We start from the raw sequence: 27599 nt of genomic DNA on the forward strand, positions 1-27599 counted from the left end.
GCGCTCTAATAATCTGCATGACTTCAGGAGACCCTAGCCCATATTGAGCCACAGTTTCCCGCAGTGTAGTAAGCGAGTCCGCAGTAACACTGCTGGCATCGTCGGGCCGCACGGATGAGGAAGGCTGGCAGGGCACAGGCGCCGGGCCAGCGAGCGGTGTAGCGGCGGAGGCTGCGGACGGTTGCGGAGCTACGCACGGCAATGCAGCTTGCGGCGCTGCGGCTTGCGGCGGCGTCAGTGTCCGTGCTGCGGCTTGCGCTCGGCGCCGCGCCCGGGGCCGTCGTCGGGGGGCTGCTGGCCCCGCACTCGGTGCCTGTCGCACCGCCTCCATCAGCACCAGTAGATGCTGTAGTATTTCCCGCAAGAGCGTCGTACGCTGGTGTGCCGAGAAATCCGCCTCCAGCGTCTGCGCCGTTTGCGCCGGGAAATGCGCGGATGCTGGCGCGAGACACAAAGGCGCCGGAGCCGCCGCCGCCGTGATACCTCCTGCCCCTCCCGGTTGCGGTAGAACCCCGGCTGCCGTGCCTGGCTGCGGCAGTGGCGGAGCCGTAGGAAGGACAGATCCCGCTGCAGTCACTGAAGCAGCCGGCTGTACGGGCGGCCGTAGTGCGGAGGAGGAGGGGGGGGCCGCTGGGGCGGAGGGTGGGGGACGCTCCAACGCTTTGCTTTGACCGGTTAGTTTTGCTAACTGTTCCACTGGTGAGGGGTACACGGGGAGGGGTAGGACCTCCGTGCAGTCCCCGCGAGTCTCTCAGTCCCCGAGGGCAGCGGAGACACGGCGGGTACGCTGCCTGTGCTGTCCGGGGTCAGTGATCCCTCAAATAACTCATCGTCCCCTTCAGAGCCTTCACCCGCAGATTGGTCAGAGCCCGGTAATTCTTTTCCTTCTCTTCCTGCTGTCCACTTCCGCATTATACTGTATAGAGACCACCACGTACGTAGCAGGTTGAGTACGCTCTTATCTCCAAACACAGTCTCATGAAATAACTTATCCCCTAACAGTTCCCAAGCTTCTGGGTTAAGGGCAGTGTTCGGATCAGCTACAAACTCATGTTGTGCTGCCCAATTTAGCAATTCACAGAGAGCTTCATCACTTATGTCAGCTCCCGCGATCGCTATCACATTTTTGAAGGCAGAAAGTATCGTGCTTTCTTTCATGGAGCTTTGCCCCATCTTCCCAGTCTAGAGTTTTGTCCCCGGAGCCTCGGGGGGAGCACGTACCTTCTAAATTCAGTTGCGGTTGTATCACATCGGGGTCACCAAACGTCGCCGCCGTGCCGGGGACGGAGAGAAGAACGACGCAGAATTCAGGTCCAGGAGAAAATGCCAACGCCAACAGCAGCAGTATCAGCAGCGGCAGCAGCAGCATCAGCCATTTATTAATTACAAATCCATATATATATAACATGGTTATATATAACCCAGGAAAGTTGGTGCACATTCAAGAAGCACCTCCTCCAAGCTCAGCAGAGGTGCATCCCGATGAAGAGCAAGTTGGGCAAAAAGACCAGGAAGCCCGCGTGGATGAGCAAGGAGCTCCTGGACCAACTGAAAATGAAGACGATAGCCTATAGAGGGTGGAAGCGGAGACAGATAGCCTGGGAGGAATACAGAGAAGCTGTACAGAGAAGCTGTACGAGTGACCAGGGATCAGGTGAGGAAGGCTAAAGCCCTGAAGGAATTGAATTTGGCAAGGGATATAAAAAGCAATAAGAAAAGCTTCTATAGGTATGTAGGGGACAAAAGGAAGTCCAAGGAGAATGTAGGCCCCCTCCAGAAGGATACTGGTGCTCTGGTTACCCGGGACATAGAGAAGGCTGAGTTACTCAATGACTTTTTTGCCTCAGTCTTCACTGATAAAGCCTCTTGTCTTACCACCCAAGCTGTGGAAAGAACTAGCAGGGACTGTGAGGATGAACCACTGCCCACTGTACTTGAAGAGCAGGTTCGGGAACATCTGAGGAACTTGAAGGTGCACAAGTCCATGGGACCTGATGAGATCCATCCGTGGGTCCTGAAGGAACTGGCGGATGAAGTTGCCAAGCCACTGCCATTGTATTTGAGAAGTCGTGGTGGTCTGGCGAGGTCCCCAATGACTGGAAGAGAGGGAACATAACCCCCATATTTAGAAAGGGGAACAGGGAGGACCCGGGCAACTACAGGCTGGTCAGCCTCAGCTCTGTGCCTGACAAGGTCATGGAGCAGATTCTCCTGGGAACCATGCTAAGGCACATGGAGAGCAAGGAGGTGGTGGGTGACAGCCAACATGGCTTCACCAAAGGCAGATCATGCCTGACCAACTTGGTGGCCTTTTATGATGGGGTGACAGCATCGATGGACAAGGGTCGACCAACGGATATCATCTACCTGGACTTGTGCAAAGCTTTTGACACTGTCCCGCACGACATTCTTCTCTCTAAACTAGAGAGGCATGGGCCACTCGGTGGATAAGGAATTGGCTCAATGGCCTCACTCAGAGAGTAGTGGTCAACGGCTTGATGTCCAAGTGGAGACCGGTCACGAGTGGCGTCCCTCAGGGGTCCGTGTTGGGCCCGGCCCTCTTCAACATCTTTGTCGGTGACGTGGACAGTGGCATGGAGTGCACCCTCAGCAAGTTCGCCGATGACACCAAGCTGTGTGGTGCCGTCAACACGCTGGAAGGGAGGGATGCCATCCAGAGGGACCTCGACAGGCTGGAGAGGTGGGCCTGTACCAACCTCATGAAGTTCAACCAGGCCAAGTGCAAGGTCCTACATCTGGGTCGTGGCAATCCCAGGCACAAATACAGACTGGGCGGAGAATGGATCGAGAGCAGCCCTGAGGAGAAGGACTTGGGAGTACTGGTGGACAAGAAGCTCCATATGAGCCGGCAATGTGCTTCTGCGGCCCAGAAGGCCAACCGCGTCCTGGGCTGCATCAAGAGGAGCGTGGCCAGCAGGTCGAGGGAGGTGATTCTCCCCCTCTACTCTGCCCTTGTGAGACCTCACCTGGAGTATTGCATCCAGTTCTAGAGTCCCCAACATAAGAAGGACATGGACCAGTTGGAGAGGGTCCAGAGGAGGGCCACGAAGATGATAAGAGGGCTGGAGCACCTTTCCTATGAGGACAGGCTGAAAGAGTTGGGGCTGTTCAGCCTGGAGAAGAGGAGGCTCCGGGGTGACCTTATAGCGGTCTTCCAGTACCTCAAGGGGGCCTACAAGAAAGATGGGGAGAGGCTGTTCAGGAGGGCCAGTTGTGATAGGACAAGGGGTAATGGTTTTAAAATAGAGGGAGGTAGATTCAGGTTGGATATTAGGAAAAAATTTTTTACTATGAGAGTTGTAGAACACTGGAACAGGTTGCCCAGAGAGGTGGTGGATGCTTCATCCCTGGAGACGTTCAAGGCCAGGTTGGATGAGGCCCTGAGCAACCTGATCTATTTGGAGATATCCCTGTTCCTTGCAGGGGGGTTGGACTAGATGACCTTTGAAGGTCCCTTCCAGCCCTAACCATTCTATGATTCTATGATTCTATGGTTCACAAGGATGGCCAAGGCAATTGGTCGCTTGACCATCCACCTCCCAGAGTGATTGGCTAAATGCTACAACACCCATTTCAAAACAACTTTCCCAGTGTGCCATAAACAAGACTGCATAACAAGCTACAGGTGCAGGATAAAGTCTTAGTTTACAAAATCCTCAAACTGTTTCTCAGCTAGCCTGCATGGGAAAAAGAACTTTCACAGGATGCTGCAGTAGCTGGAAAATTTCTGCTTCTAGCCTTTTAGTATCCGCACTAATGCACTTGCGTGTTACTTTCAAATTTGAAGTAATGAGCTATTTAAATAATACATTGTGTCCTGAAGCTTTTGGAAAGATATGAATGGTAATGTAGCACCTCCTTCCTGCTTTTCTGTAAAGGAAACCTGAATCCTGAAGTGGTGTACAAACAGAGGCTAGAAATCCATTTTCTTGATCATTATGTCCTGTCTTCTACTCTCATGAGCTGTCATGACATTACTTGTATGATTTATGATACCTTACACAAGCTTGGTAAACTCTCTATTAAAATCAGAGTTCACTTCTTGTTTTCAAAGTCTATTTCACAATTAATTATTTCATTTCTTAGAAATTTTCTTTCAATATCTGTCCCATTTTATGTCCATTTGGTCCTGAGCCAGTGTTATCCTTTGGCACCCATCAGTAACATTTCCTATTTTCTTGGGGTTACCTCAAGTGTATAAGACCATGTATATCAGCTTTCAGACTTCATTTTGTTAAGCTGAAGCAAGCCAATCTCTACTAGATCCAGTTTGGCCAAGGTTTATTTGGATGGGATTAAGCTCTCTGAAGTGACTTTAGAAAAGATGCTTACGGATTTATTTTATTAAAACTCTTCTGTGTTAGAACAATAGTAATTTAGAAGGAGAAACCAGGGCAGTCAACGCTGCTGGGATAAGCAAACAGTGAACATTTATTTCCCTGGTGGTGACTCAGGTGTTGTGGGAAGCGGTGTAAGAATGGGATTTACATATGTTGGATAGGACAGTCTCCCACCTAGAAACAGGTCTCTCTGAAGGAGGGGAATTTGATAGGTAAGGAAGGAAAAATAAGTCAGCAGTCACTTCCCTACATTGCAGGTTTTACTTGACATCACATTCTATTCCTCATTAAAGTTTAGCTCAATTTATGTTCTGTACTGGAAATTGTTCTGTCTCTTATCATTAAAATGTGGAGTGGAAATTTGTCAAGCCCCTTGCAGGTTTTCAGCATAAATATTTTGTTAAACACTCCAAACCAGTAATGTGTCACAGTTACAGACAACCACATCTGTACCTTCCATTTAAAGTCTCTGAATAATCTCTATATGTCATCACAATTTTATTTACTGGAGGGGATTTACTGTTTATGTATTCTTCTAGTAACCTATGTTTTTTAAAAAAAAATCTGCGACCACTTGCATATGTCATATGCAGATAATCCAAGTTGTTACTGATTTACTACATTATTAAGAGTGCCTAAAAGTAGAATTGAACACTGTTTGTACATGCAGTTAGAGAAAATAGAATTTTTAGACTAAAAATGTGTTCAGCACATCTGAAATGAAGCTTAGAAACGGACCTTGGAAGATTGTATTTTTCCCTCCAGACTATAGCAGTTGATCTAATAAAAAATATAGTGTATATCACAACAAACTTTGTGTTTTAAACTGCCATGATTACAACAACAGCATTATTTTTTTTAAATGGGTATAAAAGCAGATTATAATCCCATCCATTTTGTCTACTGCCTTTTGATATTTAAATGTACTGGCATACCTCTCTTGGACTCCATCCACATGATGATTCTGTGTCTGTTTTCTCATTCTTCCCACTAATAATGGTAAAGGTTTGTAGGTTTTCTTCCTGAAAAAGTCTTCTGTAATGTTGATAGAGTTCCTTTGGCCTGGGAATCATTGGTTTTCCATGCCTGAAACAGCACTGAAGGCTGTCTGCAATGTCAGCTAGTATGGTGACTTAAGTTCTGAGTCTTTAAGAGGTCATATAACTTGACCAATTTCCTTCCTTCCAGCTTGTTTTCCTAGACACTCATCTTTTGGGTTAGGCTAGTGGAGTCATGCAGAAAATGTCTTGATAGTGAAGCCTAGAAATCATAATCATACTTTTACAAAGGAAAGCTTCATATTGCTCATAGAATACTGTGCGCAAGAAATAATCTGTGCGAGCTTTAATTATCTGAATTGGCCTTTGGAAAGTTTTTTGTAATTTGTTTTGATTTGTGGACTTCTGTGACAATCATCAAAAATATAACAATCTACTTCATTTTACAGCGTGGAACACAGGCAAAGGTGACATCTTTTTGTTGGTAGATATTTTCTGAGGAAATAGAAGTACAGCTAAAGAAAACATTTCCTACTAGAAGAATTAAAGGAAGAAAACTCCTATTAGAATCTAATCCTATTAGATTATTGGGAGATTGATTATTGAAAGCGTGGTGAGAGTGAGCTATACTAAATACCAAACAACCAGTTCCTAAACCGGAAGTATGTGTCCTATTCCTAGAATTCCTCTTCCTTTCTTGTGGTGCATCTCTTCAGTACTCTTCCTGATTTCTTTTACTTGTATTTTTAAATTTAGGTGTGTATTTTGCTCAAAAAATCTAGTTGCAGTTTATAATTAGGCATTGCTGAAAAGTGAATATAAGGTTGCCTCTTGAAGAATTTATCACATCTGTCATTGTAATGGCAGTAGGATATCTCTCATAGTCTGTCTGTGAACTAGCTGATGCCCCTTTTTTCAAGGCTAATGTGTCAATAGAGAACGGGTTAATGTGTTGTTACATGCGATCCTTTTAAATACATGAATGTAAATCCTGTGTGATCTGTCCATTATATTTTATATTTAACAGATGTTTGCATTTCTCAGGCCCTGAGATTGTTTTTCGTTTTATCAAGGCCATAGTGCAGGAAACATTTCATGCCTCCTTTGCTTGAAGTTGCCTTTGCTTCTCTTCATTTGGCTTTTCCTGCTGTAGAAATGGTAAAAGTAGGAAAATGAATTTGTTTTCTTGTATTCTTTTAAAGCAACTGCTAAATAGATTTTTATATAGCTACAGTCTTGAATCCTTCCCACATCAATTAATATACTGTCGATGACACTTCAAAAGGCATTTCTTTTATCAGCAGCTTAATCATGTAGAGAGTCCACATAGTTTACAAAGAACACTTAAGGAGGAAAGACTGGCAGATGAAAAATCCCAGGTATGTGGTATTTAGTGTAATAAAGCAGATCTTGACTTGTCAGTTAATTACTGTACAAATGAAGCAAGCACTCAAAATGGAGAAACAGCATGTCAGAAGCTGATTTATGATGTGTGCAGATATTTGGTATACAATTCAAAGATCGTAGCAGAATGAACTGAAGAAAAGTCCAGTTGTAAGGTAAGAACAGTTTTTGCTTATAATGCTTCAAAAAGGCATTGAAAAAAATGTTTCTTCTTTACTGTTAGAAATAAGTGGATATAGGCTGAATCGCCATTTTATTTCAGAATCACTCTGTAAAAAAAGAAAATCACAGTGCAGGAAAATAAATAAATAGATGCTTAAAAAACCTTGGAAATATGTTCTAACATTCTGTTGTTCTAAAATTTATTTTCCTAATTATCTGTAGAGATCTATTAATCACATTCAGAAACACAAAGCATTGAGCAAATTTTCACAGGACACACATTATTTGAACTTGTTTGTGATAGTTGACCAGGGCAAGGCACGGAGTCCTTCGTAAATAAGATACTGTTAATTAGGTACTATGCTGTTGCAGCGGGCTAAGAATACGCATACAGACAATTGCTGCCTGCCAACTGTTGCATGGTAGCTGGCTGACGGGCCACAGCTTGTTCAGGTGTCACTGGCACACAGCTAGCAGAGCTTGTCTCCCAGAAGAAATGTGTACTAGGTGACTCCTTGGAATTCCTCCTACTCCTATAATTCTGTCTCCTGTACTGAAGGGAAGCTAGTTGATGAAATGCTGTCTGAATATGGCAGAAATTCAAAGCATGACTGTTCGGTGCCATAGTCTGTTTAAAGCATAAGTTCCTGCATATTTAGTTTATTTTTGATGTTTATACATCAGGACGCCCTAAGAGTGCATCTCTCAACCATGTTTCTAGAATTTGTTGGAGTTATAATCCCTTTTCCTACCCTTCTCTTATTTATTGCATTTTATTTACTGCATAAGTTTTTGGCCACAGTGCCCATGGATACCAACATGCCTTCCCTGGAGTTGGACTCTGGCAGTGATCTGAACAGTAATACAGATGAGTAATATATAGATCAAGTCATGAAAAAGATGTTAAAATGGCCAACTCTCTTTTATTTACTGTGGTTCACTTTCCATTGGAAGTTAGTTACATGTGAAGCTGACATGAATTAATGCTGCATATTAGTTACACAAGAATTTAGGTTAAAGTATGTAAAAACTAGCTATATGAATTTTCTCACATGTAAAACTAATGTGAATTATCACTGTTTAAAATTTCCCTCATTATACATTCTCTTCATACTTACTAAACCTGCTGGGAGACTGAATTACATATAGTTTCCATTCTTACAGTTGAAAGACTGCTAAATGCATGACATTTTAATGCCTTTTCCTCAGAAAGCCCTGCAGCACTCTTCAGGGAGTCTGCTATCAACAGATGAGTACAACTGTGACGGAGCTGACTAAATCACAAATATGGCAGTTGCAGCAATGCAGTCTAGCAGAAAATTTACCTTAGTTGTGAAGGAGTGAATTGCCTTCTCTTTTCAGAAAATTTCCTTTCTGCGACCATCAGCTCTTGATGACATCATGCACCTTCTTTACATTTGTGCAAAAGGACTGAATGCCTTAAGAGAATACTTCTGACATGGTTTGATGTGGAGGGGGTGGGGGTTCTGGTGGCAGGAGAGGGGCTTTGCTCCCTGTGACCTCCCTGGTTTTGGAACCAGGTCAGACCTGGTTCTGGCCACCAGATCAGACTCCCATCCCCCTCAGGCTTGAGCCAATCAGCGCCTCTGCGAATTGCCCTATTTAAGTCGGGACAGAGGAACCAGAAAAGGTGCTTTGCCCAGGAGCGAGGAGAGGAGGGAGGAGGGCACTGCCCCCGCTCCCTGGCTCCTGGCCGGGCGGCTGCCTGCGTCGGACCGGTGCTGCCCACTGAGGATGGTGGCGGCAAAGCTGGCTGGGGAATTCGGGGGCACCCCACTCCCGGGGTGCCCACTGGGCTGAGTTCACCTGGAGAGGACTGAGATCTGAGAGAAACAGCTGCATCGACACCAGGTCAGTGAGGATGGAGCAGGAGGAGGTGTGCCGGAGCTGAGTTTCCCCTGCAGCTGGTGGTGAGATGGCAGGCGGCCCCCCTGCAACCAGGACGGCCTTGGTGGAGTAGAGACCCACTTGCAGCCCATGGGAGAAGATGCCTGAGCCTGAGGATGGTCGTGTTGGGACGCACGACAAGGCAGAGAGGCATCTGGAGTCGGCGTGACGACCCACGCCGGAGCGAGTGGCTACAACTCCCTAAGTATCCGATACTGTGGTAAAGCCCACACTGGGGCAATCTGTGGGGAAGGATTGCTTCCTGTGGGCTGGACTCACATCGGAGAAGTCTGTGGATTTTTCCTCGTGAGTAGGGGATCCACCGGAGCAGGGGAAAAGAGTGTAAGGACTCCTCCTCCTTTAAGAGAGAAGCAGCAGTAACAGCACGGAATGAACTGACCTGCACTCCCCCAGTCCCTGCCCCCTGCGCCGCTGGGGGTGGTTGGGGGGGAGGAAGGTGTCGGTTTTTAAGATCTGGCTTTGTTTCTTTTTATCCTCTCACATAACTGGTTTTGTTTCCCTTTGTCCTTCTAAGTAACCATCAAAAAATTGTTTTGCTTTTAAGAAAGCCAAGTCTGTTTTTGCCCAGGACCATGGTTGGTGGGTGCTCCCTCTGTTCTTGTCTCAACCCTCAGTCCCTTTATTATATTTTTCTCCTCTCCACTTTACTGGAGAAGGAGAGACTGCGTGAGTTTTAGTTGCTGGATCAGCCTAAAACCACGACAACTTCCTAAAGTGAGATAGTCATACATTGTATTGTTGATAGGTGTTAACTGTTTCAAGCACAGTAGAATGCTGACTTGTCAGGTTTACTGGCATCTTTTCTGCTAGAGAAACAACTTTGTGCTGTAGTCATATAAACCAGCTGAAATAACATGAGGAATTGAAGGTATTGAAGTTAACTGCACTTGCAAATGATGTTGTAACTGTCCTTTTGAAAGGAAAACATGATCTGTGAAGGCCATTGTTTTCTGGTTCATCCTAGCTTGTCTTTTCAGCTAACAGCCATCAATGCTTTTATTTTTCTTAAAGTATAAATAATAGAAGCAAAATCACCTGCTTATTAACTTGGTCTCTAGAGATTTTGTATGTTCCTAGCCTGAGGAATGACCCACTTAATTAGTGTGTGTATATATATACGCACATATTTGTCTCTTCTGTTTATTCTGGAACAAAGGATTTCTGTGAAATAATTTCTTCTGCTATTTTTCATATCTTAGCAGAGGCAGTACATTTGAGTAACTCTGTGGTGTCAGCAAGGGATAACTGCAGTTCAGTTACTGACACGTTAATTTCCATTTAGCAGCGAAACTGTAAGGAAAATAACCCACTTTGAAAAGTTTTAAGTTGACCTGACTGGAATATTCTGAGGAGGGTGGACAATTTTTTGAGGGTGAAAAGAGTTAAAAGCTTTCCTGGTAGAGTTCAAAGTAGCACTGAAACACTTTCTCTTAAAAAAGAATACTTTTGTTGTTCCTTGAGAGTATAGTGGTTTTCAATGTGTACTATAACAGGCATTGTTATTTCAGATATATGAAAATCTACACTGTTGCATTGTGATACTGTATCTGAAGTAAAAAACCAAACCACTCCAAAAATTACATCTGTGGGCAATTTTTAGACACTTTGTTCCAGACTATGTCCATGGTCAGTTTCGTTGAACTATGTAATGCAGCACCTGTTAATAATGATTTAGCATGAAGTCAGTGAAGTATGTGCTTGTGTGTTTAGAAATGATTTTTGCATCTGAAGTAAGGTAGTAGAAGAGAAGGGGAAATTGAAGAATTGGGTTGTTGTAAAAGCAGAATGGTTAGTGACCAAAGGAGGCTGGTGAATGATTTAGTTTTATGGTAAAATAGCAGGATTATGCCTCAGATTGTGATCTGCCAAGATCTATCTTCACCTAGTGAAATAGATGAGTTCCTTGCTGAATCGTTCCCGCAAGAGAACTTAATTTGCAGAAGAAAGACTCTGAAGCTCAATAAAGGAATTTTTTATCTTTCTATGAGTTACTGGTTTTAAAGAGGGAAGAAAAAACTTGGTCAGTCTTTATGATTCAGAGGAGAAACTTAAAATTTCACTGTGCTTGCGATTTTTGTTGCAGAAGTGAGAATTCATGATCCTCATGAAAAACTGGATTTGGCCAAGGTGTAAGCCCCTGAGGAACACTCCTGTCTATGTACTCAGTAGAAGCTTCACTGGTTTTAACATCCAAAATATTTAAAGATTCCTGTTTCAGTCAGATGACCATATCGCAGAAATCATTCACTGTGCTTTTATGCTAAATTAAAGGTGATAAAATGGATTTTCCCTGTAAAGACATACCTAATTCATACTAGATTAGAGTTGGGAGAGGAAAAGGAAACTGGAATAGAAGAAGAAAAAATAGGGACCATCTGCTTTCTTTAGTGTATGTATGTGTATGTGCATATGTATATATATACACACACACATATATAAAAAGAGTGTGAATATGTGTGTATATGTGCATATGTGTATAGAAAGCTGTTTGTATGTGTTTGTGTAAGTGTATATATATATAAGTATATACAGTGTTGCAGTACCAAGGTGCTATGCAGTTCTAAAGGTATGTGGTAACAAACTGTACCTAAGTTTATTTTGTGCTGTCTCACTTCTAGGGCATTCTGTATTGCCACTTGCAATGACTAAAAAGGGAGTCTTATTTTAAAATAGGTGAAATTAAAAAAAAAAAAACACAAACCAACATTTTAGAATTTTTGCCTTCTGATACTTCATCTTATATCTGATTGTATTTTAAAGGTGCTCCATGTAACCACAAGGTTTCGGAATGTATTTGTAAAATTAGAGCATCTCACTGAACTGGATGAACATGTGCAATTGTGTTTCTTGTAATGAAATGTGTCAGTTGCAACAGTAAAGACTCGAGATCATCAAGAAATAATGCATTCTAAGGAACATTGAAGAAAATCTTGCACGCAATGTGTGGGAAGGAATAGATACTACAAGTGTGTGAAATCTGATTGTTTCTTATAATCAGTCTGAAGACACAAGAAAATAAGTGTTAATCTCTGCTGATTTTAATCCCTTGACAGAAATAATTCCTGCCATTCTCTGTTCTTCCCAGTTTTCTAATTCCTCTGAGTGGAAATAAACTGAGATGATACAACTTTTAAAATATGGTAGCATTTATATAAATTAATGTAACCATTATTCAAGAAATAATTTGCTTATTCAACAAGATAATAGGTTTTTGATTACAGTTCGCTACCTTGTAGCTGTAGGCAATCTATGCCAGCTTTCTTTAACTTCTTAATTGCTTTTTTCTTTGTTTTGTTGTTGTTTATACTTGATGTATTTAAACAAGGTACATTTTCTCCACAATATACACAACAATTAAATTCAATTATCAGTATATTATGTTTTAAAATATTTTTTTTTTTTTTTAACAGAAGGAAGGAGAAAAAAATCACAAAGTCCGACTAGCAATTGGAAATGGAGTAAGAAATGATGTATGGAGAAAATTTTTAGACAGATTTGGTGCTATTAAGATCTGTGAGTTCTATGGTGCTACTGAAGGAAACATTTGTTTCATGAACCACACAGGAAAAATTGGATCTGTTGGACGCACCAATTTCTTTTATAAGGTGACTATTCATTTACATTGTACTTTGTAAAAGGGAATGCTGAAGGTAAATGTGTTTCTCAGTGTAATGACAGGATGTGGAGTTGTACTCAGAAGTCCAAGGTAAATTTTCTAACTCAGTTATTGCAAGTTTAATTGACATTCTGTAAAATCTTGGCTGCCTAAATATTGCAGGTAGTGCTTAGCACCCAACCCGGTTATACTTTCAGCAGTAACACTTAAGATTTTTCTTAAAGTTCACAAGAGTCAAAAAGACCAGTTTTGAGTAGATTCTGAGTATCATTTCAAATCTCTACTGTATTAAAGGACAAAAGAGGAGGCTGGATTTGTTTCAATACCTAAGAACTCATCATATGTGAATAAAACACAACAGTGTCCTGATCTGACTTAGTGATCTACAATTATATTTAGAGCTGTTTTCAAAGAGTATATTTGTATTGCGTATTACTGTGTAAATATTGGGCATAAATGGGAGTTAATAGTAATTAAAATAAAGGCATATAGGCAGATATATCTTTAAGAGTTACTTTAGGTGCAATTAAACTTAAGTAACTCAAACTACTGAGTGTACTAGATGTACTACTAGTACATCTAGTCTGTATCATTATTCAGAAATTTCAAAGACAACACAATACAAATATAATCACTGTTGAGTAATTGTGACAGACAATATTTGCCAATGGTATTAATTTAAAAATTTTATGCCTCTCTATCTACTAAGCCTACTATATTTATTTGGTTTGTTCTAGGTACTAAAACTGCTTATTCAATGGTCTCTGTATTGTATTTCATCAGCTTTGACAATGGAAGTTATATGTCTTGGGGAAGAGAAATACGTATTATTTAGATCACACATGCTGGCTTTTCCTTCATCCTTCTGAGTAAATGAAGAAGAATTTATTTCAGCTTGAAAGTCACAGATTTTTCCCTTTGGGTTCTATTAATACCATGTCTTAAGTGGTTTGAGAAGTCAGTAAGTAACATGTATCCCAAGCTTCAGCTATTAATATGAAAGATTACTTAGTAAGGCTTTCTAGGAAGGAGACGAGATATTTAACATTATGTTGTTATTTACACCAATTTTAACTCTTCGTGAAATAAACAGGACTACTCACATTGCCAGAATTTGCGAATTAATTGAGCTACCTGTCTATACTGAGATACCTATCTATGTAAACACAAATCCTGCTGACTTAAGTGGCATTTGTGCTCCTGAGGAGAACTGGTAGCAAAATGTCCTGACAAAACTTTTTTCAGAGAATGATGTAAAAATATTGTTCGGAAACATGTCAGAGGTATCTTCTGATGATGTGCAAATAGGTTTCTAGGCAGCATATGTTGCAGAGTTCACAACTTCGGTACAGTGTCACCACATTACGGTCACCGCAGACTACTTTACAACTCAGGGCCAAATGAATTCTTCACTTCTGGGATAGAAACACAGTCTGCAGGGAGGAAACCTGGACACACTCAGAAAAACACCACAAGAGCTAGTGTGTTTTTCAGAAACTGTTGAGAGCTCAGACCAGCTCTGTTGATTCTCTGTTCTACACAACTGATGCTCTGTAGCGTGCACAGTGGACATCTGATGCTGATAGACATCTCTAGAAAGGTAAAGATCCACTATAGGAAACCAGGAATCTGGAATTTAGGGAGTAGTAGGTGAACCAGGAACCTTAGAGCTGATACTAATTTTCATTTCAGACTTTTCTGAGCCACATGCTATAATTATTTTAAAACTTTTTCTTTTTTTTTTTGCTATCTTGTGAAATTTTTCATTTGTTCCAAACCTGAGTAAACTTGTTTTCAGTGTTTCAGAACTTTTGACAGAGTTTTATCATAAGTCATTGACCTTTTGGAAATACCATATAAAGGTTACAGCAGATGAAGGATTAGCTTGAAATTACCCATTTATTGATTGAATTACCTGTATTTTTAATCAAGTAGTGTGGGGGTTTTGCATGAGTTAATAGTGGCACTTTGTATGTCTATACAGATATGTGCTGTTTGTGTTTGTTTTGGGGTATTTTGCATGTGAAACATGCTGCTTTATCCTCTAATGACTGGATTTATGATTTGAATGAATCACCGCAGATTAAGAGGAAAAATAGCTCATGCAGACTGCAATTAAAAATTAAATGCAGTTGTAACTGAATACTTGATCCACTAGACGTCTCTTCTATAATTTATATACTAGTCTAAGTTGGAACTGTTATAGTCTATGGAAACATCAGTATAGTCTGCTAATACGATTTTGGATTAGCCCCTTGCTTACTCAGTATGAACATAGGAAGACCATAAGATAGTTTATGAACCAGAAAAAGCCATTCATTCCCTTTGGCTTGGCTTGAAATCAGTTTTATTCTGTGTTTTTCACTACTGTCTTTTCCCTAGAAATAAATCTACAGTAAGTCTTCAGTTATTTCCGTAGTTTCTGTCATGAGGAAGGTAGCTGAAGTGCATGATTTGGGAGCAGGCCCACTATTTAGCTACTACCATTCTCCGAGGGGCCTGAGGTGTATTGGCTCCCAACCCTTCCCCCTATGTATACAGATTTGGCATTCTATGACCGTAGAGTTTGACGGAAGAAAGAAGGTTGTCACTGAAAACCAGATTTAGTGCAGAGACATAGTACCTCACCTTGGTTACATGGGCATGGTATGTCTAGCCGTCAGTGGCTGGATTATATGACCGATTTTATGTGGAAATAGAACCAGCCCAAATCTCTTCCAAACTGAGAAGGTTTCAGAGACTGCTCCAAAGCTCCATCAGGAGTTTTTTCATAAGTAATATGTTTTGATCCAGAGCGTTTACAGTTGTGTGACATACATGGTCTCTCTCTCTCTGAAAGAATTTGTGTCAGTAGAACAGCATGACATATTAATAATATTGCAATAGATACATGTCTCAAATTAACAGTTCTGCAATTTGTTAACTACAGGGGCTCTGCTTCTATCACTGGTGCAGTTCCCCTGGATGGCAGTTCCTTCAGTCTGCTTCATGATACTTGTTTGCAGGAGCAGCTAGCTCCCTTGTGTGCTGGAGCAGAGGAGTGTTGACATGAACAAGGGCTTACATACAGTACCGTTTCAGAAAATTCTAGAAGACGTTCAGAGAAAATGAATATTGAAAATATTAGGAGACATAATTTTTAGTGATTTTCTTTTTTTAAAAAAAAGAACCTATTTTAAAAATACTGAAGTTTGAAGACCTTTCGTATGTGTTTTTGATTTCTCTGCAATCTGTGAATATTCATAGAATCATAGAATGGTTAGGGTTGGAAGGGACCTTAAAGATCATCTAGTTCCAACCCCTCTGCCATGGGCAGGGAAATCCTCCACTACACCAGGTTGCCCAAAGCCTCATCCAACCTGGCCTTCAACACTTCCAGGGATGGGGCATCCACAACTTCTCTGGGCAACCTGTTCCACTGCCTCACCACTCGCAGAGTGAAAAATTTCTTTCTAAAGAAAGAAAACTAACCTAAATCTAACCTAAATCTCCCCTCTTTCAGTTTAAAGCCATTGCCCCTTGTCCTATCACTACATGCCCTTGTAAAAAGTCCCTCTCCAGCTTTCCTGTAGGCCCCCTTGTTGTCTGTTGTGGCACAAAATAACTGTGTATTTAAATGCCATAGAGAAGTTCCTTGTGACTTATTTCAGGCATTTGTTTTGGGTTTTTAAAATAACATTTTACAGGTTACAGATTATTAAACAATGCATTCTGAAGTGTAGCCGTTGTGTTTGTTTTACTTTAGTCTGAATGACGTGCCCTGGACATTTAGCAATATGTAGAGCAGAGAAGCTTTATTTCTGATTTGCTGACCCAGGAATCATCTGAAGTTGGAAAAGGAGACTATCTCCTTCTGGAAAGCAGAGAATGGCACAGACAAGGCCCAGCAATCTATTTTTTTTTATTATTTCTTCAAAGACATGCTACAACAGCTTTTGAAACATATTTTCTTGACCATGGGACGATATGAGGAGATACCCTTAGACATACTCTCTAGGGATTTCCTAAACACCTATTTCTTAAACTGAGAATAAAAAGAAAAAGAACTGAGAAAAAGGAAAAGAGGCTTGTGTGTTCATGTGTGTGACACAGTAAAGGAGAAGGAGGAAACTTGCTCTCTTTCTACTGGCATAATTGCACAGTTGGAATGAAGTAAATGCAGTATAAAGACCCATATATACAGATGTTGAGAGTATAGTGGGAGGAATAGCAGGTAGGTTCAAAGTATAATCTTTTTAGCAGGGAAAAGGAAAATAAATAAGAAGCCATTTCCGTTGTAGGTAATGGCAATGGCACAGTTTCTAAAGGTGAAGTCCAGACAGAAGTTAAAGCTTCAAAACACAAGTTTAGCTCTCAGAATGAGAAAGGGAACTTCTGTCAGTAACTGCCTAGGATTGTGGACAAATACTGGTTATAAATATCAAGATTCTACATAACACATTTATTTTCATAAATAATTTGGAAGACACAAGTTAAAAGGAAGAAACAGATGAATGTTATAGCAATTGCCAGACATCCAAGAAGCCACTGTGCGTGAGATATTAACTTGAAGCAGCACTTTTGTTTGCACTTGTTAATTTTCACACTACACTTTTTATATAAAAGGGATTGATTCGTGTGCTTGAAAGCATCACTGTGGTACATGAATAAATCCTTCAATAAAGATGTTCATATGGAGTCAATGAACAGAAGAGTAGAAGGCTCTGAATAGCTTTTTAGCCGGTAAAACTTTAAATGCTTTACAAAGAAGATAGTGTAGAGATTAACATAGTAATATAATATATTAATGTTTAATATTTACATCTAATATAATATATTAATGTTTAATATTTACATCTGGCATATATATGGATGTAGTTAATATTATTAATTTTATTATAAATGACATACATTATGCATGTGTTTATATAAATGTCATATGGGAAAAATCTGTAATCGGTGTCTAGCAAATATGTATATAAATCTTTCTTACACTGAAATAAAATCTGCGTGACGGCAGAGAACATGCAACGGGAGAATGGGACTAATGAGATCCAAGGAAGCCTGGAAGAAGAGCTAAAAATAACCCATGGCAAGTACACTTGAAAAAACAACATGTAAAAAAAAGTATTCCAAATTTTATTTACAAATGTATTTTTTCATTATTTTAAACTTAATTATTTCAACTATTACAGGAATCTAAATCTCTCTTGCTCAAAACTATATGGATCAAAATCATCTTTCAGCTGAGAAACATTTAAATCTGATAACAAATCATAAATAATTTCAACATATAAAGTATTTTGTCTTTCACACAGCAACACAGAATTAGTATTATGCACTTTTTTTATACAGTCATAGAACTTAAGTGGTAGAGGGGATACTTTTTAGTTTAAAAGTTAACAAATTTAGGTTTATGCAAATCTTAAGATCCTGGAGAACTGGATTCACAGGAAGAACATTGACATGTCTTAATCCAAGCAATGGAAGCTCTTAAATTCGTTGGCCAATGAAAATTAGTGTTGTTTCTGCTCTTTGACTAGTTCTGGGCTGAAATAATGTAGAGTACTTCCGGTGTATTCCAAGGTATTTTATTGTAATATGTGGTGGTTCAGTTAATATCAAGCATAGCTTTAAAAGTTTTTTCCTAGGTTTTTTTTTACTTTGACTAACAAAAGCGTGCAGAGGACCCATACACCTATTCTTTACAGCATAAATAAGGCATTACAAGTATATTTTTAGAACATTTATAAGATATGATCATACTATGCTCCAGAATTTATTATTTTTCTTACATTTAACTTTTTAAAAATGCTTGGAACTAAGTCTAGTAGATGTAATGCTTTGTTTTAGAAACAGATATTCTCCTAGAGAATGCAGCAGCATCTCACCTCTAAAGCAACTAAATGAAAAGCAATAGCTTGTGATCTTTGTACTCTGATGAAGGGTCTGTGAGCATTCACAGTAATCTGAAACTTTAGGAGTTGCGAAACTATTTTCAAAACAATATTTAAACTCACATATTTCCTGTCAATTAGAAAAAGAGGAGGGGAGTGGGATGCTGTTATTAGATAGCATCCAGACAGCATACTAACAGACAATAATGTTGCAGTTTAACATTTTAAGTTTCAGCTAGATAAATGATGCTTTATGTTTGGTACATTTGTGTGATGCTTTAGGGAGTAAAATGTAGATTAATATGATGAACGCTGCATGTAGTACTCTGTGAAAATAATGTAGTAATGCTTCAACAGCTTAGGCCCTCTTTTCCAATAAACTTTAAATAATAAGATCAAACAAATGTAGGCCTGTACCCAGACTAAATGCTTTGCTCTGGAGCTTTCATTTTCTAGTGATTTCATTTAATATGAAAAGAAAGCTGTTTGCACAGAGACAGCTGTTTGCACAGAATGTATATTGGCATAGTTTCATTATGCATGTCTAATGCATTATGTGGTGTTTTCTCCTTTTAGTTATGTATTTTCATGACTATTATTTCTAAAAGCTAACTCAAATAGGCATAGTTAGTACTCTAAAGCTGCAGCAACATAAATATTAAAAGTCTCAATAGTTTTTAGATGATCTCAGATACTAAATTAAAGTTTCTGAGTATAACAACTTAAAATAATGCATCATACAGAGTAATGTGTTGGCAAGATAAAGCTATTGAGCTCTGAATGAATGAACAGATAAAAATGTAACTGAACAGTGAACACCGCTGTTCTAATCAAACAGAAAAATATCAGAATAACATTAATTTTATAACATTTCATTCTTATTATTTGTATTATTCATTGTGTTTGGTCTGTCATATGAAACCTATTAAAGCAGTAAATATCAATGTAATAAAAAACATTAAAAAGAACACGAATTAAATGCAGACAGCCAAAAGAAAAGACCATAAGAAAAAAATGACTTGTGTTTATTATGAATACCTCTCATTCTGTTAATCAATAATAGTACAATTATTTTCTAATTAAGGTAAACTTTTTGGCTTTCAAATTCTTGACTTTGGTAAATGCTATACTCTGTAGTTATTTAAAAAAACCAACCAAACAGAACCCTTCACTTTATTCAAAAAGTGTCCAATTCTTGTATCATGACTTGATTTCGCATGACCTTGTTCCTTTCATCAACTGTTAAAAATGTCTTTTTGTTTCTGACTTAGAGTAGAAGGAAAACACAGTGGTGAGCATTGATGAGAGTCAGTGAAACAAGTTTGTCCATATGAGGTTGAAATTGTGGGTTTGATATTTGATTCAAGTTTATTTATTCGGACTTCCTTGAAAAAAAAAAGATGTGACACAGCTACAGCATCATTTCAAATTAGGATAAAATAATTATGCAACTCCTCATCCAAATTAGTTGCAGAAAAGCAAAGGGGTTTGTGTTTTAGCATCCTACCCTTTACTTCAGTTATCTTCATAGCACCATCCTTAAATTATATTACCTTTTTTTTATTGTGGAGAGTGCAGGTGTATATTCATATGTTTTAAAATTTTTTTTCTGTGCTTACCAAGATTTCTCCAGGAGAAGATTATTGTGTATCCTTGGTTTGACTAGATGTTAAATAGATTGCTGATATACTTCTTTATGAAAAGGGAAATCAGAATCCCAAGCTGGGCAAACGGAAGCCTTAGGATACTAACTGCAAACGCAGTTGTCTATGTAGTATCAGGTATACCGTAACTGTCAGTGTTTCCCAAAGATCTAATTTGTATTTATATCACAGCATAAAAACGAAGTGAAATAAGAGTCAGACTCTGTATATTGGAGAAGAAAAAGTGTTGCAGTTTCTGGTGTTAAGAGTATCTCGCCCTCTCCTTCAGCTTACTCAGAGTCACGTTCTCCGTGATCCTTATAAAAGCGGAAGGTTAGCTGTAAAACTAACTGTATAAAAAAAAAACTAGGAGATCAGTTAGGTCAGCGGTGTCAGCAGTCAAGAGTTCACAGTATTTCGGAACAATGCAGAACTAACCCTGACAAAACTGGAACATGCGTAGCTACGTAACCATGTAAAACGACATGGGAGTACATATCCTGCTGCTGCTGCTCGTGGTAAGAGCCTGAGAAAGCTTGAGGGAAGAACTGAGGCTAGCTAACCAAGGGTAAAGCCCAACAGCAAGCAGGTTTCCCTTTGTAAGGAGATTTAGACCTTTGCTTTGCCAGTTGCTTTAGGTGCCAGGAGACCCCAAGAACGTTTTTCATATCAGCCACCGCCATTAAATGTCAGTTAAATCCCACATATGCTTCTATTATCCTGACTCATGTAGCCTCTTCATGCTAATATGTGACTCACATAACTTATTTGTGAAAAAATAACAACATTACAGTTCTATGTCTTCACCAAGTATTTTTGAAAGTTACAAGATTATAAAAATGGTTTAATGTTGCAGACCTCCAGGAAATGGTGTAAGTTTACATAGAGTGTATTTTCAGTTTTAAATGAAACTACATTCTACTTTTATTTGAGCAAGACTGGAGTAAAGGTTTCCTTGCTTATACGTGCTGCCACCAGATGTCACTGTGTAGTTGAGTAACTCATGATCCTTTTTCCTTTCTTTAGCTTTTTTTCCCATTTGATTTAATCAAGTATGATTTCCAAAAAGATGAACCAGTTAGAAATAAGCATGGTTGGTGTGAAAAAGTTAAGAAAGGTAAGTATGTATATTAATAGCATATAATGGCTTTTTGACTGTAATACAACTGCTCCACAGAATTTTTTTAAGGAGCCTTGCTATTGTCTCACTGTACTATGCCAACATCAGCTATTACTCTTTGCTTTGGAAAAAGCAATATGATTTTTGATCTAAGCCAGAGTATTATTAAACACAGCAGTGCTGACACCAGAAGAACTTAGGAGATCCTTGGATATATTCACAGAAGAGCAATGTTCGAAAGTGGTGATGTGATATTATCTCTGAATATGCAGATAATGACATCTGTGTTTTTTAAAGGAGGTTAATATAGTGAAATGGTTGCCTAAGAGATCTACAAGAAAGACTGATGGATTAGAGCAAATGCTTTTTGGTGAGAGATTAAAGTGTTCCTGACTAAGTGAGTTGATTAAGCTTACCAATATTTTTTTTTTTTTTTAAAAAAGATATTGCTTGATTGGAGCTGTCTTCAAAATACTTATCAAATATCTGGTATCTCTTGATTATACCTATTTTCAAAGTGTTTATCTGATACTGAAGCATCTCTGTTGTACTGTAGGAAGGTGACAGCTGTAATTAATGCCTGGAAGCCGAAGCGAGAAAAACTTATCTAAAAGGTCAGGCAGACAGCTTTAGCTGAAGCAGATTTTTCAAAGGAGTTAAGAGATTCTCTAACAGATCTTAATCAAAGCTGGGCACTTTCAGGAAAATACAGTCCCCAGAACATGAAATTATATAGGAAATTATCTGTAGGGCTGTCAGACTGACCTGTGAAGGTCTCTACATGCTCTATGTAGATACCTGGCCTAGTTTTTTTTCCAATTGTACCAGTCAGTCTAGTAAAAAGTATTATCTTTATCTATAGACTTTGTCTTACCCAAGCCCTATGTCTTCAGAGCATCATGGCTGCAGTAATGATGTGAACTAAACCAGTGAACTAAATGCTTTCACCTGAAACACTTCCAATTTATGGAAAAAAAGTCACAGCTCTTTTATGAGAAGGCTGTCTTAAATTAAAAATTTTGCATATCTTTGGATTAATTTGTATTTTTGCATATTTTTATATTTTTAATTCTTGTCTCTAATTCTGGTCTTTCAGTATTGTAACTATTAAGTGTTATTGTTCAGAATGTGCTTCTAAAAAGGTTAGAAATTTCTATAACTATGCCACTTTCAGCAAACTAACACCCTGATACTCTACATGCATAACAGGATAATCCTATCCCCATCTATTTTTTGAGACAAAAAAAAAAAAATAAAGCTTTTATATTTTACTGCAGAAAGAAAGAAATGAGGCTATATCACATTAATGATAATTCATGAGAAGTGTTCTCAGAACTTCTGAAAAGAAATTAAATAGAGATTTAATGCCTGGGTTGAAGACCTGCTTTTTATTAACACTAGTTTTTCAGTAGGAAGCTGATGAAGTTGAGACTCATCACTGGATATTCAGTAAGGGGTGGGGAGTGGGACATGATATTGACTCAAAGTGTGCACTTTGAGAGGATAGTAAACATACCAATGAACTCACACTTAATAGATGACAGTTCTGAGAGAAAACTATTTGATGAGTCATCAGGAAGAAATACAAAAGACTGGGAAGTTGAGTGGACAATATTGTTCTGTGTCTTTATGGTCACTTTGCGTGCAGAGGTGACCACAGGAATTACAAAGCAGTAGAAAAAGGTAAGTTTGAGTTGTTCAGTCTTATGTATTAAACCCTGCCATATTTGGTCCTGGTCTCATAAAATCATATCTACCAAATTAATATTAATGTAAAGTACAGGAAATGTGCCATGATACCTTAGGTTTACATTCTTTCAATTTCTCTGTATAGGTGAGGCTGGTCTTCTCATTTCCAAAGTCAATGCGAAGAACCCCTTCTTTGGTTACGCTGGCAATAAGAGACACACAGAAAAGAAGTTACTCTGTGAGGTATTTAAGAAGGGAGATCTTTATTTTAATACTGGAGATCTAATGGTTCAAGACCATGAGAATTTTCTTTATTTTTGGGACAGAATTGGAGATACCTTCAGGTATAATCATTGTTTCTTCTCACGTTTCTTCATTAAAAAACATGGACATGCAGAATATAATAATACTGTTCTGTTTGTTTTCAATCAGAAGTTTTCAGTTTGTTACTGTTATGATGTTGTTTATAAGAGCATTGAAGTGGATGATAGGGGCTTAAATTTGTAAAGTGTTCCCGTGGAGATGGATAGCTCATTTCCAGAATGTTTGGTAGGAATTACAGCTCTTTGAACGATCCTTCCAATAAGCATAGTAACTAGTGATGATTTTGCTGCAAGCAAAGTAGTTGGATACTGAAGTGGGGAAAAATTTATCAAATTGTAAAGAGTGGTCACGTTTGATACATTTAGATACATGTCAAAAATTTGAAAACCATTATTTCAGATTATGGTAAGCTTTTTTTGTGGTTTGTAGTGATAGCTAATATGCAGTACTGTTTGAATTGCAAGCGTTGTCTTCTGGTGGAGATCAATGGATCAATGTCACAAGTGGGAACAAATTTGAGGTGTTGTTAGCCTGAAATGAATAGAGTTCCTACAAAAGTTAATGTTTTTTAAAGAGTAGGTGTCAGTATGTTTTCATGGGATTAAATTATTTTCTCATATGCTTCAGATGGAAAGGGGAGAATGTCGCAACTATGGAAGTTTCTGATGTCATTGTAATGTTGGAGTTCATACAAGAAGCGAATGTGTATGGTGTATCTGTTCCAGGTAAAAGAAGCTTTAGCTGTAGGTTTTTCTTCTCCTGGCTTAGTTGTTAACCCTCATAACTGTTTTATTTTGTGTTTTAAACCTATGAATCACTTCTGATTGATTCATCTGTTTAATACCTAGATAAAATGTAGATGTATGTAATGAAAATACCACCAGATTGTGAATGAGCCAGTGAGTCATGCATTTTTATGTGTTTGCAGTGATGTGTATTTTTGAAAAGTTGTCTTTCATGATTTGTGAGAGCTACATTATCTAAATAAAACTTTAGAGTTTTATTAAATTCACATTCATGGAAAATCCACACATCCATGTGTCAAAATGTCAACAAGGTAACAATTAAAGTTACTCTAAAGGAACTTGTGTGAAGACATTCTTCTCTCTTATTTCACTCTTCACTTAGCCTCATAAACCATCTGTAAATAGATATATTACACAACCAAGGACAAGGTGAAAAAGAAAATTAAGAGAAAAATAAATATATTATTAAGAAAGAAAACACATTAATTTCTTTTAATAATTAAAAAAAAAAAATTCATGAGATCATCTGGGCTTGATTCCCATTCATGCTAAATCTCTTTTAAAACGTGTACTAGGTCTGGCTGAAATAAAGATAAGTTTCTTTAGAGGAGTCTGTATAGTGCTGTGCTTTGCACTGTTGGCTAACCCAGTGTTGATAACTTGCCAGCACTTGGCTGTTGCTGAACAAAACTTGCACAGGATCAAGACTTTCTCCCTGCAGCAGGTAGGCTGGGGGCAGGCAAGAAGTTGAGAGCAGAGGTAGATGGGGCAGGCCCCAAACTGACCAAAGGGATGTTCCATGTCATTTGATGCTATGCTCAGTAATAAAAGCTTGGAGAAAGGAAGAGAGTGAGACATTTGTGGTTATGGCATTTGTCTTCCCAAGCAACCACCACACATGCTGAGTGTGGCCCTGCGCTGCAGGAAGTAGCAGGACATCTGCCTGACAATGGGAAATAGTGAATGGAGTCCTGGTTTTGCTTTGCTTGTGTATGCAGCTTTTGCTTTCTCTCTTAAACTGCCATTATCTTGATAAATGAGTTTTCTTAATAATACTTAATAATTGCACTTAATCATAAACAAATCAAGTTCCCCACAGATTTGTAGCATTGGTGAAAAAATACAGAAAGGAGATGAAAGATAAGGTTGGCAGGTTGTCTCTGCTGTCATTACTAGCTGATGGTTAAAGCTTGCAGTTATTTTTGATTGTTGAAGTTCATTGCTTTTATATTTTACCCATTTTGGTCTTTCCCATAGATCTACAATTCTCTCTCTTTCCAGATAAACCTTTAAAGGTTTAAAAGAAAGATAAGAAATCTTCTTATAAAGATAAGAACTTTTAATTTCTCTCTCCATTAACAACATTCAGATCCACAGTTTTGAGAGAAGATATTGGCAAGAGAGAAAGGCTAAAACTGAAGAGGAGACATAATTGGCTAATCCGGAGAAGAGGCTCAGCACTCTTGTTTTTGAGAGAGGAATGGTGTTGATATTTATCCACTTTTATGGATTACTATTGAGCGTGGAACTCCATTTACTCTTACCTGCCAAACTCATTTACAGCATTATTGCTTTATTGATCACTTGAGTGATCTCCAAATATACATAATACCATATAAAATATGAATGTAATCTTCTGGTTTTTACTGAAACTCAGAAGGTGATATATGACTGTCAGTTTATTAATGCACTACAGTTCTTTTTTGTAAGGTTCATCACTAAAATGTCAACTTTATTCATGTTTCAAAATTCTCATTGCACTTCCTTTTTCCCAGATCATGAAGGAAAAGCAGGAATGGCCTCTCTTATTTTAAAGCAGAATACGTCATTAAACTTGGAGCAAATGTATAAGCAAGTAGTGACCTATCTACCAAGTTATGCTTGTCCTCTTTTTTTAAGAGTCCAGGTAAGCTGCATTATTGCATAGTGCATACAAACATCTACATCACTTGAACACAGACATGGCTAAATGAGTAACAGGAAGTGCTTGTTTGTATATAATTCGATTAGTTTTAGAACTGGTCCTGTTTCCTGTCTTCATTAATGGTGTCCTGGGAAAGGAATTACACAAAAAGTCAATAAAATTTGCAGATTATGTTAAAATGGAAGGAATTGTACAAATGGGTAAGGAAAGAGATCATACAAAAGGATTTAGGGAGATTAGAAGCTTGAAAATGGGAAAACAACAAGATTGAGATGAGTAAAATGTGAACAGTTGCATCTGGAGAAAATAATCTCAAACCCATTTTATCAGTGGAAACGAGAGAAGTAGAGCTAAAGCAGGAGACACTGCACAATAAATGAAATGTTATTCTCTGTGTAATATAATGACAAAAAGCATTTGAAAAAGTGCTAAGTAAATTGAAAAGTTGAATTAAAAATGTACATTATTATTGTCACCACCATAATCATCGGTCATCCCTATTTGTGTACTAGTACTTTGCTGTAGTAACTGTCCAGTTCGGGGAAAAAAATAGTCCCTCCCCTATTGAGTTAAAAATGTGAATGTAATACAATGGACTACAAAATGGGAGAGTATAGAAAACATACAATACTGATCATCACTGTAAGTGAAGTCTGATGAGCATCTTCATTTCTGGTAAGTGTTTTGAAAACATCATGATGAAGGCAAACCAAAAAACATTTTTGAAGATGTTTATGAAGGAAGTCTGAGGAGAATATGAAAAAAAAAAATCATTGTTTGAAAAGAGAAGATAATTTATGAAACTTGGTTCCCTGGGTCAGTCAGAGGTTGAATACTGATGCAGAATAAAGGGGGGAAAAGGAAAGGACTATGAAAGACCTTGAAATTGAAATATATGAATATGTATATATGTCTATCTCATGAATCCAGGAAGATGCCTTTTGTAGCAGCATTCTGATACGGGCAAGCAAGATTACACTTGAGAATGTTGCAGTAGTCAATTTATCACTATACAGATGTACAAAAAAGCCTTTCATACAGGGAAGAGGGAATCTGAATCTTGGACATAGCCTGGATATCAAGTGTCTGGAACTTCAATTAGAATTTAAATGCCTACGTTAGAGATGAATTGCTGTTAGTACTGCTGTCGCTAACCAAGAAAAAATGTAGTAGGTAGAACTTCAAGTGAAAAAATTAAAAACATATTGAGCTTGATCTGACATGTAATTGTACTTTAGAAAGTGTCAGAATGTTTCTTAGACCAACCAAAGCAGGTAGATCAAATCTAGAGGCAGATCTGGAGTAGATAAAAGAGCCCTCTGAAGTTGTTCGAGAAAATAATTTTTCATTTTCAGAGATTGTTTGCATATATATAAAAACATAAAGAAAATAAGATAATAATGAGAAATCATAAAGTGGAGCTGAGAAGAGGCAGGGAGGATAGAGGAAAGAGTCTCACTAGAAATGCCTCCCCCTGCTTTTTTGAAGGACACAGTGACACTGAAAAGAAGCTGGAAAACATTATAAAATGTATGGTTAAGATCCGCCTTTATTTGGAGTATAAGCATGGCTGATTTAGTATGAATTTCTTTCAACTCTTTATTTAAGATGACAATAATAATAGATATAGAGAACTTTAATGGCTTTAAACTGAAAGAGGGCAGATTTAGATTAGATCTAAGGAAGAAATTTTTCACTCTCAGAGTGGTGAGGCACTGGAACAGGTTGCCCAGAGAAGTTGTAGATGCCCCATCCCTGGAAGTGTTCAAGGCCAGGCTGGATGAGGATTTGAGCAACCTGGTGTAGT

At 38.6% G+C, this 27599-nt stretch overlaps 1 protein-coding gene across 1 annotated transcript in view; it reads left to right on the forward strand.

The window, feature by feature from the left end:
- SLC27A6 (solute carrier family 27 member 6) overlaps nucleotides 1-27599 on the forward strand; it is a 49047-nt gene that overhangs the window by 20826 nt on the left and 622 nt on the right. The window contains exons 5-9 of the mRNA XM_086629113.1: nucleotides 12265-12459; nucleotides 21016-21106; nucleotides 22944-23142; nucleotides 23750-23847; nucleotides 25644-25774. Coding sequence (XP_086485239.1) covers nucleotides 12265-12459; nucleotides 21016-21106; nucleotides 22944-23142; nucleotides 23750-23847; nucleotides 25644-25774 — 714 coding nt within the window. The remainder of the gene's footprint in view (nucleotides 1-12264; nucleotides 12460-21015; nucleotides 21107-22943; nucleotides 23143-23749; nucleotides 23848-25643; nucleotides 25775-27599) is intronic.

This window comes from Tauraco erythrolophus, chromosome Z (assembly GCF_009769465.1).
Source record: "Tauraco erythrolophus isolate bTauEry1 chromosome Z, bTauEry1.pri, whole genome shotgun sequence".
NCBI lineage: Eukaryota > Metazoa > Chordata > Aves > Musophagiformes > Musophagidae > Tauraco > Tauraco erythrolophus.